Here is a 15,101-nt window from a genome sequence, read left to right on the forward strand (position 1 = left end):
TTCCTCCGTGTTTGTTGTTACCCGATTGGACTCTCCTTCTCGTGGAACGTAAATTACGCCCTGTCGAGCCCGCATTTTCCGATTACTACGATGTGTTCGTGCTGCAGATCGCCTTACGAGTTGGCGAAATAGATACTGGACTTTAGCTCAGTTGGGGAGGGCTGCTCCAAGCTGCAGCATTAACGTATCCAAAAAAACGAACATAAGTCAAATTCCGTATACATGCGATTGTAAAAACGACGAACAGCAGGCAAACAGTACAACTTCATATTTAATTTAGTACAGTTTGTAAGAACAGTGAAATAAGATACGGTAAAGCTCTATAAGCTTTACAAGCGATCAGGACAAATGCGAAAGTTACAAGAGGCAACATGCAGCAGAGAAACATATAGGAAACGTACAATATTTTATCCAGGTCGAATCAGAAGGAAAGACATCCTATGAGAGGTGAGAGTGTCAGTGTTTCTATAAAAAAAAAAAGTAATATGAATATATATCCCCTTCTTAAGAGTTTCCCTTCTTAACAGTTTCCAAAAGATCAGGACAAATGCAGACTATAGTAATGAAACATAGTCATCTATTGTTTTGTTTAAGTGTGTACACATCCTCACAAAAGATGTTCAAAAACTCCACTGTCAACTGCAAAGCATTTTGCAGCTCTTCTAGGCAGCTGCAGTGTTGCTGAAAGAGCTCATTCGTACGCAACGCCCTATTATTCCACGTACTCTGTTCACTGGTGCGTCAATATTTACCCGAAACGGGACCGATAACAAGTGCAACTCTCACGTGTGACCAAATGAAAATCTGCCCGCTACTATGGAGTTAAATTTTCAACGACGTTTCTTGGTGAAAGTGGTATGCGGTATTATCGCAGTATAACCAACTCATCGGTCCAGTTGTTTTAGATAACCGTCTTAATAAATTATGGTGTCTTGATTTCCTTCAAACTCTGTTACCACAATATTGGAAGTATATTCCTTTGGCAACACGACGCAATGTGTACAGAATGGCCCGAAAGTCCATTAACATTTGAAAATGCACTAGTTCTCGGACTAATATAGATACAGAGGAAAAAAAGGGTATCCATACCTGAAATGACAAGGGGTTTTATTGAAACCAGAAACGAGTTCCAAAACTGGCCAACAGATGGCGCTGGACAGCAACACGCCAATGATGCCCCATGAAAATCGTGTGAAGTTGTAGTGAGCGAGGGAGTCAGATCATCTTCGACTGCACAGCACTTTTTGCAAAATCTTCAAATTTTCCTAACAGACACGATTGTTTTCTTATTGTTCTAACAGAAGACAGTTTTCCTGTGTTATGCTTTTCTTGCCGCGCGTCTGATACAGTCGACACAGGAACTCGGGTAAACTCACATGCTATCGGTAACGACGGATTTGTTTCCCAAAATCTTGTAAAAAAACTCACGCATAATCTGTTTCTCGCTGCTTTTGAACAGTTTTCCGCTCCTATGTTTCATTGCGGAACACATAGCAACTTCACGAATTTCCACAGCGCCTACCAAAGAAAAGCCCACATCAGCACCTCTGGCGGGAAGAGAAGTTGATTGTCCAGTGAGAGTACAAACGAGAACTATATGGGTTAAACATTTAGAACCGTCATTGTCAAAAGCAATGAAGACTTTCAATGCTCTAGCGTACCTTCCTGCGTCATTCACGTTAGGATAACAACGAAAAACTGACAGGTAAATAGGGCGAATTTCCGGTGCGGTCCAAACATCAGGAGCACGAGATCAACCGCTGAGTGAGATGAGCGGGTGTTTGTTTACATTAGGGTTCTTCAACACTTAAAATAATGTGAAGTGTAGAAGTGTCCTAAGTGGGGCGTTTAAAAGACGAGACAAGGGTAACGATATTCATGATTTTTTTCAATAAAATAACAAAAGAATTAGAAAACTGACTTTAGACCTTTATTGTACATCCTTAAGATCGTATTACGTATTTTTTATTAGGTAAGGAATTTGACGAAAGGGCTTCGTGGAGATTGAGGGCGGTGGGAGCTCCGAACGCCACAATTTTCAACCTAGCACAAAATTTAAAAAACTGCTTCGAAACTGAGAATACTGTCTAACGAAGTGCATGGGTTTTAACAAAATGGTGACACTCTGGAATAAAACTTAATTTTTCGACGTAAACGACGTTATAAAAACGAGCACCAATAATCGAAATTAAAATATATCGCAAAAATCCTACGTAATACAGTGGAAAAACTAATGCATTGCATGTGTGTTTCATGATTTACACCTCCCGCCAACTTCAAATATGTTGTTTTGAAAAAACAAACGTTTAGAGTTCCAACTTATGTTTATTAATATCGAAATTGAACAGACCAACCGTACAGTTGGCATTTTTTCAACGATAACGAAACACACTCATTTTGATGCCATTATGTCAGTCAACTGGCTTCCGCATACCAACCGAAGCGTTTTTTGGACAATTGGGACTACTTTTCGAGCCTTTCCTAACCATGTAAAGACGCTTGTTTGTCATTTCCAAGCACTCGCGTCATACTTCGTATAAAAAACAAGAGAAACGACAAACAGACGAGAGGAAAGAACATGTTTTCATGTCACAGACGAATCATGGAATCATGATACGAAGACAAGTCTGGTTAAGAATAGTATTTTAGTTGATATTAATGCACTTTGTGATGCCATCCGAAACTGAAAGGACCCCGATTCCGTCGGTTAACTATTATAGTATTACATCGATTGCATTCGAGAGCTCGAATGCGGCAGACGCCCACGCAGTAAATCGCCAACATGTATTAATATAAATTTTTTCTACCCTGATCGGCCCCCTTAATAAGGTACAAAGTAAGATCTGTTTTAAAATTTTTAATTAATAGGTATACTATTTTTAAGATTCTGCGTTATTTTTTACCTCTTGTTCATGTTTGAAATTTATACTGTTACTGTACTATTCGATGTGAATGACTAAAAATATCGTTAGCACGTTTACCTGGCATTCGAGAGGGCAACGGTTCAAACTCCTGTCCGGCCATAAACGCTTAAAGCTAATGTTTCGATCGTTCCTCTGAGAGGGCACGGTCGATTTCTCTCCCCTATCCTTCCCTATTATGAACCTACACCCTTCCTATAATGACAGGCCATTGTTCGGACGTTAAACACTAATCTTCCTTCCTTCCTTCAGTACGCCGTGTTTTTTTTTTATTAGGAAAGCAGTCAATAATTCTTTTAAATACAGGGTGGCAATTATTGAACTATATAAGATCGTGATAACTTCTGAACGGTTTGCATTAGGACGGTCAAACTACAGGATTGGCCGCGGGGCGTGATGGGATTTAGTATGCCCATGCATGCGACGAAGTCCACTTTCATTTGGATAGTTTCGTCAATATGCATAGTTGGTGTGGTGTGCAATGTCCAGTCACTGAATAATTGGTGCTATATTCTTTGACGGCACGGTGATTACTGAACGGTATGTGAAGATCTTGGAAGATGTTGTCAACCCCATTATACAAAGCGACCCTTATTTCGACAAGATATGGTTCATGCAAGACGGAGTTCGACCCCGTCGAAGCAGGAGAGTGTTTTGATGTCCCGGAAGACCACTTTGGGGACCGCATTCTGGCTCTGGGATACCCAGAGGCCACTGGCATGAGCCACGGTTGGCCGCCATATTCTCCGGATCTGAACACATGCGACTCCTTTTTGTGGGGCTATATTAAATACAAGGTATACAGCAATAACCTCAAAAGCATTATTGAGCTGAAAACAGCCATTCAGGAGGTCATAGACAGCATCCATGTTCCGACACTTCAGCGGGTCATGCAGAATTTCGCAATTCTTCTGAGCCAAGTCATCGTCAATTATGGCAGGCATATCGAATATGTCCTAACCTAAATCTGAATATGTGCAGTGATGTTTACATGTTAAATAAATTGTGTGCACGCCGTAGTTTGTAACCAATTTACGTTTTTTTTTTTTTCATATAGATCCATAATTATAACCCTGTATGTTACCTACAACTTCAACTTTCAAAGAATGCTGTCACTGCAAGCTGGGAAAGAAATTCTTTCGGTGATCTGTTAATTCCGGACCTCGACTCACTCACTGTACAGTCATGAATTTAGTCGTTCAATCTACGGAACATAATGAATTAATAGTTACACAATTGGTAATGTCCTATAGCGAGCTGAGCGCAAATCCAAGTCGAGATCTTAGAAGTAAACAAGAGCGCTATATAAAATCAATTTCATATGGACCCTAGCTGCCACTGATCAACATCTGTCAGCAATATACGGCTCGCGAACACATACCGGGAAACAGATGGCGTGTTTCCGCAATGAAAGAGCCGCAAAAGATTTATAATGAACTCTAACTACGAAAGTCAACCCACTTTCCGTTTATTCGTTCACACATCTTGATCCGCCTATCCATGGTGAGCGAAGAGCAACAAGTCATAATATAGATAAGAAGCAATATGTAACTGCTAATAATCACTTCTACAACTTGTATTAAGTTATCATTAAGCCGTTCTAATCTACTTGGGATTTCGAAAAGCTGTCTATGAACGTAATACAATCAGCAGGAAACAAACTTCTTCAAAAAAGTAATGTCCGCAGAACACACGAAACTGAAACTGTAAAACATTTTCCACACAGAACTCATTACCGTCTAAAATACATATCGGGTCATTTAAAATCTGGTCCATCGAACTGTTTATTTGAGGTATATTTCTTGCAAAAAGGAATACACTAATAAATTAGCCTCTAATGTTCGTAGGCTTTTCGCAAACAGTAGACGGTAAACACGCTAAATGCGTGTCCACAGCATTACTAAACAGTGCAGTTTCATCTCCATTACCATGAAACATAACATAATGGGATTGATAGTGCCCTGTAACGCCAGAATTCACTTTCACAAGCAGCCGATTTACAACCTATTGTATGCGAACATTAGCAGTGTAATATTAGTATGTATGACTTTTCGAGAATGAGAATGTCGCCAGAAAAGTATACAGTTCCATTTATAAAACACTGTCGTTGTTTCATTATCTTTGCAGACAAGATCTGAAGGATGAGTATGCAGCAAAGGAGACGACTCCCACATGCATGAAACTTTGAAGTGGAGCATAATTAATGTTTTAATACAGCTATCATATGTATTAAAATGTACATGGGTACAATGTACCGAAATGTAAACATAACTTGTTGTTGTTGTTGTGGTCTTCAGTCCTGAGAATGGTTTGATGCAGCTCTCCATGCTACTCTGTCCTGTAAAAGCTTCTTCATCTCCCAGTACCTACTGCAACCTACATCCTTCTGATCTGCTTAGTGTATTCGTCTCTTGGTCTCCCTCTACGATTTTTATCCTCCACGCTGCCCTCCAATGCTTGATGCCTCAAAACATGTCCTACCAACCGATCCCTTCTTCTAGTCAAGTTGTGCCACAAACTTCTCTTCTCCCCAATCCTATTCAATACCTCCTCATTAGTTACGTGATCTATCCACCTTATCTTCAGCATTCTTCTGTAACACCACATTTCGAAAGCTTCTATGCTCTTCTTGTCCAAACTATTTATCGTCCATGTTTCACTTCCATACATGGCTACACTCCATACAAATACTTTCAGAAACGACTTCCTGATACATAAATCTATACTCGATGTTAACAAATTTCTCTTCTTCAGAAATGCTTTCCTTGCCATTGCCAGTCTACATTTTATGTCCTCTCTACTTCGACCATCATCAGTTATTTTACTTCCTAAATAGCAAAACTGCTTTACTACTTTAAGTGTCTCATTTCCTAATCTAATTCCCTCCGCATCACCCGATTTAATTTGACTACATTCATTCCATTATCCTCGTTTTGCTTTTGTTGATGTTCATCTTATATCCTCCTTTCAAGACACTGTTCATTCCGTTCAACTGCTCTTCCAAGTCATTTGCTGTCTCAACACAGAATTACAATGTCATCGGCGAATCTCAAAGTTTTTATTTCTTCTCCATGGATTTTAATACCTACTCCAAATTTTTCTTTTGCTTCCTTTACTGCTTGCTCAATATACAGATTGAATAACATCGGGGTGAGGCTAGATTGAATAACATCGGGAAGAGTCTACAACCCTGTCGCACTCCCTTCCCAACCACTGCTTCCCTTTCATGTCCCTCGACTCTTATATAACTGCCATCTGGTTTCTATACAAATTGTAAATAGCCTTTCGCTCCCTGTACTTTACCCCTGCCACCTTCAGAATTTGAAAGAGAGTATTCCAGTCAACATTGTCAAAAGCTTTCTCCAAGTCTAAAAATGCTAGAAACGTAGGTTTCCCTTTTCTTAATCTTTCTTCTAAGATAAGTCGTAAGGTCAGTATTGCCTCACGTGTTCCAACATTTCTACGGAATCCAAACTGATCCTCCCCGAGGTCCGCATCTATCAGTTTTTCCATTCGTCTGTAAAGAATTCGCGTTAGTATTTTGCAGCTGTGACTTATTAAACTGATAGTTCGGTAATTTTCACACCTGTCAACACCTGCTTTCTTTGGGATTGGAATTATTATATTCTTCTTGAAGTCTGAGGGTATTTCGCCTGTCTCATACATCTTGCTCACCAGATGGTAAAGTTTTGTCAGGACTGGCTCTCCCAAGGCAGTCAGTAGTTCCAATGGAATGTTGTCTACTCCGGGGGCCTTGTTTCGACTCAGGTCCTTCAGTGCTCTGTCCAACTCTTCACGCAGTATCGTATCTCCCATTTCATCTTCATCTACATCCTCTTCCCTTTCAATAATATTGTCCTCAAGTACATCGCCTTTGTATAAACCCTCCATATACTCCTTCCACCTTTCTGCTTTCCCCTTACGTTACATAATTTTTAAACTGATTCGTTTCGCTTAATTGCCATGTGAGGAACAATTTTCTACGGAATGCGCAAGTAACTACCTTATCAGGGGTGTTTATACCTGCCTGCTTTAAGGATAAGACAAACGTTGGAGATACAAATATCAAAGCGTCGGTTGCCTTTTCCCACTTTGACTCACGGATGTCTTACGGTACCATGTCCTGTGGCAACTCTTCATTAAGGAAGGGTGTGGTTGTTGGAGCATGTAATAGGGAAAGCAGAACATGTAGTGTAAATTTTAGTATCTCTTAGAGACAGCATATTGACGGGAACCTGACAGTAATTTATTCTCTTATGAAGTTCGTTGTCAGCTATCAATAAGAGTTCGAAAGCAACAGTGAAATACCGAAGAAAAAAATCGCTTACAGTACCCGTCATTAAGCTTTTTTGTCGGCGCAGAAGGAGCTTGGTATTCAGCCATAAAAACGTTTGCCAACTTATCCTGTGACGGGAGTATCTAATCCATGCATACTATACAAATGTATGTATCTATGTATGTTCAACGCCTCCTCCTAAACCACTTCTCTGATTACAACCAAACATGGAACACATATCGCTTACTATCTGGAAAGAATTGCTGTGAAGGTAGGAAAACCTAACTATCAAAGGGATGGGGGTAGGGGAGGATGTGAAGTGTAGCCTGCGATACGTGAATTCTCAGACTTTATTCATGCAGATTTGAGAATTAGGTCATTTAGTGACTTGCAACATACTTAATTCATAATTTTAAACATTTATAAAGCTTTGCCCTGCTGACAACATCCACAAAACAATGAAAGGAAAACAGTTTATCGCTAACTACAATTTCGCTGATCATGCTGCAAAATTGCTGGGTCAGGTTCAGACCTTTTAATTTATTACTTCTTCGCTAATAGCGGCATTCGCGTCACATTTTGCAGGCAACATTCGCAAATATTACTGAATGTGGCAGCAAAATTATATCACTGCACTACACATAGTTTTGGAGATATGGCGTCATAAATACTGAGATTCGGGAAATATGACTTCTTTGCTACTAACTGCTCAAATGGTTCAAATGGCTCTGAGCTGTATTGGACTCAACTTCTGAGGTCATCAGTCCCCTAGAACTTAGAACTAATTAAACCTAACTAACCTAAGGACATCACACAAATACATGCCCGAGGCAGGATTCGAACCTGCGACCGTAGCTGTCGCGCGGTTCCAGACTGTCGCACCTAGAACCGCTCGGCCACACCGACCGGCGCTACTAACTGTATTCACAATACATTTTACGGGCAGTCCCCATATACATTATGTGATCAAAAGTGGCCTGACACCCCCACAGACATACTTTTTTCATTTTAGGAGCATTGTGTTGCCACCTACTGCCAGGTACTCCATCAGCTACCTCAGTATTCATTAGACATCGCGAGAGAGCAAAATGAGGCGGTCTGTGGAACTCGCGGACTTGGAAGGTGTTCAGGTGACTGGTTGTCACTTGTATCGTAAGTCTGTACGCGAGATTTCCACACCCCTAAACATCCCTAGGTCCACTGTTTCCGATGTGATAGTAAGTGGAGACGTGAAAGGGCACGTACAGCACAAAAGAGTACAGGCCGAACTCGTCTGTTGACTGACAGAGACCGCCGAGAGTCGAAGAGGACCGTAATGTGTAATAGGCAGACATCTATCCACACCATCACACAGGAATTCCAAACTGCATCAGGATACACAGCAAGTACTACGACAGTTAGGCGGGAGATGGATTTCATGGTCGAGTGGCTGCTCATAAGCCACAGATCACGCTGGTAAATGCCAAACGATGACTTGCTTGGTGTAAGGAGCATAAACATTGGACAATTGAACAGTGGAAAAACATTGTGTGGAGTGAAGGATCACGGTACACAATGTGGCGATCCGTTGGCAGTGTGTGGGTATGGCGAATCCCCGGTGAAAGTCATCTGTCAGCGTGTGTAGTGCCAACAGTCAAATTCGGAGGTGGTGGTGTTATGGTGTGGTCGTGTTTTTCATGGAGGGGGCTTGCACCCCTTGTTGTTTTGCGTTGCACTATCACAACACAGGCCTACATTGATGTTTTAAGCACCCTCATGCAATTCAGGGTTGGCGATTGCATCTTTCAATACGATCGAGCACCTATTCATAATGCACGGCCTGTGACGGAGTGACAATAGCATCCCTGTAATGGACTGACCTGCACAGTGTCCTGACCTGAGTCCTACAGAACATGTTTTGGAACGCCGATTTCGTGCCAGGCCTCACCGACTGACATCGACACCTCTCCTCAGTGCAGCACTCAATGAAGAATGGGCTGCCATTCCCCATAAACCTTCCAGGACCTGAGTGAACGTATGCCTGCGAGAGTGGTAGCTGTCATCAAGGATAAGGGTGGGCCAACACCATATTGAATTCCAGCATTACCGATGGAGGACGTCACAACTTGTAAGTCATTTTCAGCCAGGTGTCGGGATACTTCTGATCACATAGCGTATGTTCCACAACTCAGCAACAGATTGCAATTATGATCTATCGAATATGCAAATAAGTTCCTAAATTTTCCTTTGATGGAAGATAGAATTCGATCTGGACCACGATCTTCATGTGAATGTCAAAGTGCTAGTTGGAGTACTGCAACAACAACTTCTTTGAGCAAGAGTTTAAGAAATACGTTATTTTTCTGTAGGTTCCTGTAAGGTCATAAAACACAGTTTCCGCTGAAAAATACCATTTGATGCAAGATACATTCGGTATCCGCGGGCAGCTAGTCTGAACAATTAAGTTGAAAACTAATTGTTACATAAAGCAGCTTGCTTTATTGGTCGCTGTCGGATACGATGTACGTACATCTTTTTTAATCATTTGGAGTGAAAGCGCGGAATGGGTGGATGGTGAGAGGAGGGGTAGGGAGGAATGTTAAGAGGGGGAGGGCCGTAGGGTTATCAGAGTTGGGAGAGGAGGAGATTGACAGAGAGGGAGGGAGGGAGGGGAGGGACATGTAGGATGAGCCACTAGATACGAAGTGCTATTATTGGTTGCGTAAATACCTTCGTGTTCGCCTTAAGTGGGTTGCAGTAGATGTGGACACCCTCTATCAGGACTGCCGAACGCCGATTTGAGTTTAGCGTGTTAAAAATTTCGTGATCTTGCACGTATTTTACGCTTGGCTCTGTATTCAGTCAAGTTACCTTCGCGTGGCTTATGTAAATCTTATAGGGGTCACCTTGATGTTGTTTATGAGGATACAAACTTTCGATTACATTGCTGGCGATAAATCAACTGCCGGCCGGAGTGACCGTGCGGTTCTAGGCGCTACAGTCTGGAGCCGAGCGACCACTATCTTGCCTCGGGCATGGATGTGTGTGATGTCCTTATGTTAGTTAGGTTTAAGTAGTTCTAAGTTCTAGACGACTGATGACCTCAGAAGTTAAGTCGCATAGTGCTCAGAGCCATTTGAACCATTTGATAAATCTACTGGGAACAGTAACAACACGCAAAATATTTAGATTAAGCACCAGAGCTATCGAAATTGGAACGACCAGGCAAAATTATTAGTAGGAAAAGAAATGGTAGGCAAGATTAACTGAAATGCTCTTGAGGAAGTGCAATTCATCCGCGAAATACCTAAGTTATAACACATTCGTTTGGGACAATTATCGTGCGTATTAACTGATGTGATAGAGGTGATCTAAAGAAGAAAGACGTGTTTTGTCATCAGTTTGTTTAGTAGTGCGAGAGCGTTGTAAGGTAATTCCACTGTCACAGACGTAACATTTGTACTCCTTGTACTTAAGTATTAACATGTAAACGGTAGACATGAATATGGAAAATACACAGAAAACGTTTGATGATGCAAACTGTGTTGATTTTCCATCAAACAAAGCAAAAGAAAGTGTTACATACGGAGCAAAACCTTCCCTTTTCATGGAATTACCCTATACAATCATGACCACCAAACACCAGAGGCAAAAGCTACAAGACAGGTGTTATGCAAGAGGATTACTGTTAAAATTCTGACAGGCTACGTTCCCTCAGCTCATACAGAGTAGGTCTCACAAACTGTTAAGAGACCGAAAAATCACTGAAATTATGGCTCATAGGAAGGCTGGCCAACAGTCTTTCTTCCTACGCATCATTAGGAACGGAACAAGAAAGAGGAAAGGTCCCAGAAGTATCCTCTCCACGCATCGTAAGATGATAGAAAACTGACGTAAATGTAGAGAACTCAACTGATAGATTCACCTCCTTTTTAAATTCATTCAACTTCATTCTATTTTCCTTCGTTCCAACGTCGAGGAACTTAGTGGCTTCAGGTTTAGTCAAATTTATGAGAAATGAAAGCTCCTGTCACGGCCTGTACGTCATTTGAAACTGTTTGTTTCACCTCGGGCTGCAATACATCCGGGTTTCCCAACATTTGTCGTAGTTTTTATGGCGTTCAGATGGGGGAGGAGGAGGGTTTTACGACTGTCCGGGGTAAAGCCATACCTTTTTTGTGTTTGGAGAAATTCGACTCATTAAAAATAAATAGATTTTGATAAATCTTAGTTAAAATTCACTAAAACAGGAGTGGCGCGAAGGTAGTTTCCTTTGTTTTATATAATAAAAAACCAGTGGCAAGCACGGTTGACGCTCTTCTACGCAAATATTTTCCATACTTATTTACTGAGAACAATGAGAAACCGCCGACAATCGACGATCGCAAGCACCCCGTTGCCGCCCTGCACACCAGACGGTTTTGCCATGTGAGCCAATTGTGCACGTGACGTTTCATTCCACACGTCTGTGCCACTCTGACATAGTATCTCAGCACTGCAGCACACCAATTTACGTAATTTGCCTAGTTTCACCTCACTCTAGAATTTGCAGTCTCTGCGTCACTGAAAGCATGCCCCCAATTTTGTAGATGAACGGGGATCTTACAGGAAAAGTGGGAGATAATTTTGCAAAAAGTTTGAGTTCCTCTTGACAGTAAGGCGTTTAACGTCCAGACGACGCGAGGTCATTAGAGACAGAGTGCAAATTTTCTTAGGGCAAGGATGGAGAAGGAAGTTGGACACATTCTTTTCAAAGTAATCATTCCTGAAGTTGTCTCAGATGTATTAGAAAATCAACGGGAAACTTAAACCCGAAAGGCCACAGTACGAAATGCCCTCCTTTCGCACGCGATAACACTGCTTCAAACATGGCGCCAGTTCCCTCTAGACGTACTACGTGAGGCCAGCAACACAATTTCGTATGCGAATTGACTGTCTACCACGACATCCCAAGATGAAAATTAGACGATGATCAAATCGTGTTATGGAAATTTGTCAGACGGTCAACGCAGGTTACTGTTATTGTTTGAGTTGTTACAAAATGTTAATGAACTGTATTAATGGAATTGGCTGGTTACACATAACAGAAATTCCAATCGCATTGCCTCATGTTTAATACCAAGTATAATTTTCAAAGAGTTGCATCCAGCGATTGATACTTGCGTGATTAATGCCTACGTAAAACCTTTTTTTAACTAAAACTTATAAATAATCTGGCGAAATGGAAGATAGGGCCTAAAACCATTACGGAAAAATCGCGGAAGTTTCACTCGAGTCTGTAACATTTAGACCTTAATACTCCGTATGAAACACTCTATGCACCTAATTACACACACATGATTGGAATGTGTGTGTGTTTGAAAGAGTCACAGAGAGGGAGATTTTGCATGCAGATCAATTGATAAACAGACTTTCCAAATTCGGAACCAAACACTTCATCTTGCGGTACTACAGATGCAGACTGGATTGTTGTCGCGAGACGAAAAAAAGAACCGAAAACTAGAGGTAAAATGTTGCACATTAAAATCGTTACGAGTTAGTGATTAAACGTATGAAAATCACAATATAAAATATAAAATCAGCAGGTGAATGCAAAGCGAAGGACAATGAAAAGTTTGAGAAATAATGCGAACATGATACAGTGCAGATTATTGGAGACACAGGATTGTTGTACATTATGCAGATATATTCTTTTTGTTGCACTTTTTTTTTTACTGATGTTTACAAATCCGATGTAAGGCAACGACCTCACAAACTCATAGAATACTGTCCTTTGAAATGTGCGTCAGAATAATTAGCTGCTGAGGGACAATCAATTTATTCTATTTTCTCGTCAGATCACTATTTTACAAAAGTCTTATAAACCATTTCGTGTACACTTCAGTAGCATTTTTAAAACGATAATTTCTTGATTTTTAAACACTACATTGCAACTAAATGCAGCTACACACAATGACACTCGGGTATTGATCAAATCATATTACCAGCTCTTAAAGAAAGCAGCAGATGATACGAAACTGTATTGCAAATCTTTAAATGTTGACTTAATTCGGGATCGATCTTATTACATGTTTGATGTTTTTTAAGGCGTTCATACTTGCAGTGAAGCTTTATGAAGGAAGTAGTCGGAATAATTCTGTCGGAAACGTACTGATATAATAATTTGCCTCTCGACTTCAACGCATTATTGCCATAGCAAATAAATCAAATCATCAATCACTGCGAATCATTTTAAATTTTCGAACACCTTTGCCACATTAATAAGCACATGCATTCTTCAGATATGTAACGCACCGAAATCAATTGTGGTGAAATGCACTGCTGCTATTCAAAGTAGGAAATCTATGTGTACAGCATAACGAATCCGCGATGACTACGCGTTATCTGTGATGTATCTGAACCCAAAATCATTTATTAGTTAGTATATAAGTATAGCGTGTAGCAAGTCTTTAGTAAATATTACGGATCTCATTGTTAGAACTCTACTGTGAAGCGAAAAATTTAGTAACAAACTACTCATGCTTACATTCATGCACTATTAGCTTTATTAGTCAAAAGATGCATTTTTAAAAATTTGGAAACTGACCTTGCATTTGAAGTTCCTTTCGTCGGTATGCGTGGGCAGGTGGCGCATAAGCGTATACTGGTGTCGGAATTGCTTCTGGCAGATGCCGCACTCCCATACTTTGAACGTCTTGCCTTCTCGCTTGAAGTACCGGATGAAGTGCATCTGCTGCCGCGGATCCACCTGAGATGCCTGTGTGCCCTCGACAATGCCTGTCATTCCATCACTGCTCCCGATTTCAGCTTCCGACTCATCGACGACTCTATATCTTAGTTGCCCACGGCGGCCTCCCCTGGGCGTATTGCTCGCTAGAAATCGTACCGTTTGCACGTTGGTCGCATCGTCACTCGACACGGCTCCGTGGTCGTACGCGGAAGACAAACCCGCCCTCAGTTCGTCGCTGGCCTTCTCCTCTTGTAGCAGTTCGTTCACCATGGCTATCTCCACATCGTCGACTATCATAGGCAACATGCCTTTCCCGTAATCTGCAGTTTCGACCGTAACCTCTTGCGACGAGATTATATCGTCCAAGGCGTCACTTTTGTGGATAATGCTTCCTCCATTCAGATATATCGCGCTGTCCCCCAAATCTGCCTTCACGTCCGCCATTGTCGCCAGGATGTGCTCCGATTCGCCGAACTCTGAACTCATCGTGCGTCTAAAATCTTAATTTTCAGTGCTATTACCGCTATTTCGCTGTATTGACAGATCTGTCAAAAACACCTGTCGTTTAATTTTCTAAAATCGGCCTCCTAGCTCTCAACTGTCACAGCGTATTTCATTTTTCTGTAGGTCGTTCATCGAAGCAACTACTTAACTTATCTCGACGTTCAGCTAACAACGCAGAGAACTTGGTTATCCAAGATATTACACAGCGACAGAGAGCAACCTTATTGTTGGTTTTTTAGTCAGCACTATTAAAGTTAATAATCTGCAAATCATTCGTAACAACTTTAAGACAACCTCTCACGGCTGTATTACGCTGACATTTTTGTCAATGAAATAGTGAATACCAAGCATTTTTAAACTGTTCGTTCTTTAGCTTTTTTATCGCCGTATCAGAGATAAAATTACTAGTACCACGGTGGCCTAAGATTCTTGCTGTTATGAGGAACGTCAATTAAAGATCGCCGTGTGATATGAATGTCGATATATTACCGATACTGTGGGATAAAATCAAAATAGAGCAACAGAACATGAAACTACAGAACATAAAAGTTTTTCAGCCTTATTGAAATTGCTGTTTCTTTACTACGGAAATGAAACGAAGGCTTCGCCGAATCCATTTATGAGCTTGTCTTTCTAACTCACAAAACCGGGGCCACTTAATGCGATCCTGTCCTCTATTTAATATGAACAA

General features: G+C 41.1%; 1 protein-coding gene across 1 annotated transcript in view; it reads right to left on the bottom strand.

Moving 5' to 3' along the window:
* The window catches only part of LOC126285206 (zinc finger protein 358-like), a 60,491-nt gene extending 46,099 nt beyond the window's left edge, over window positions 1–14,392 (bottom strand). Inside the window, exon 1 of the mRNA XM_049984511.1 lies at window positions 13,763–14,392. Within this exon, the coding sequence (XP_049840468.1) occupies window positions 13,763–14,392 (630 nt within the window). The remainder of the gene's footprint in view (window positions 1–13,762) is intronic.
* Between the last annotated feature and the right edge of the window lie 709 nt (window positions 14,393–15,101).

The sequence above is a fragment of the Schistocerca gregaria genome, chromosome 8 (genome assembly GCF_023897955.1).
Source record: "Schistocerca gregaria isolate iqSchGreg1 chromosome 8, iqSchGreg1.2, whole genome shotgun sequence".
Taxonomy (NCBI): Eukaryota; Metazoa; Arthropoda; class Insecta; order Orthoptera; family Acrididae; genus Schistocerca; species Schistocerca gregaria.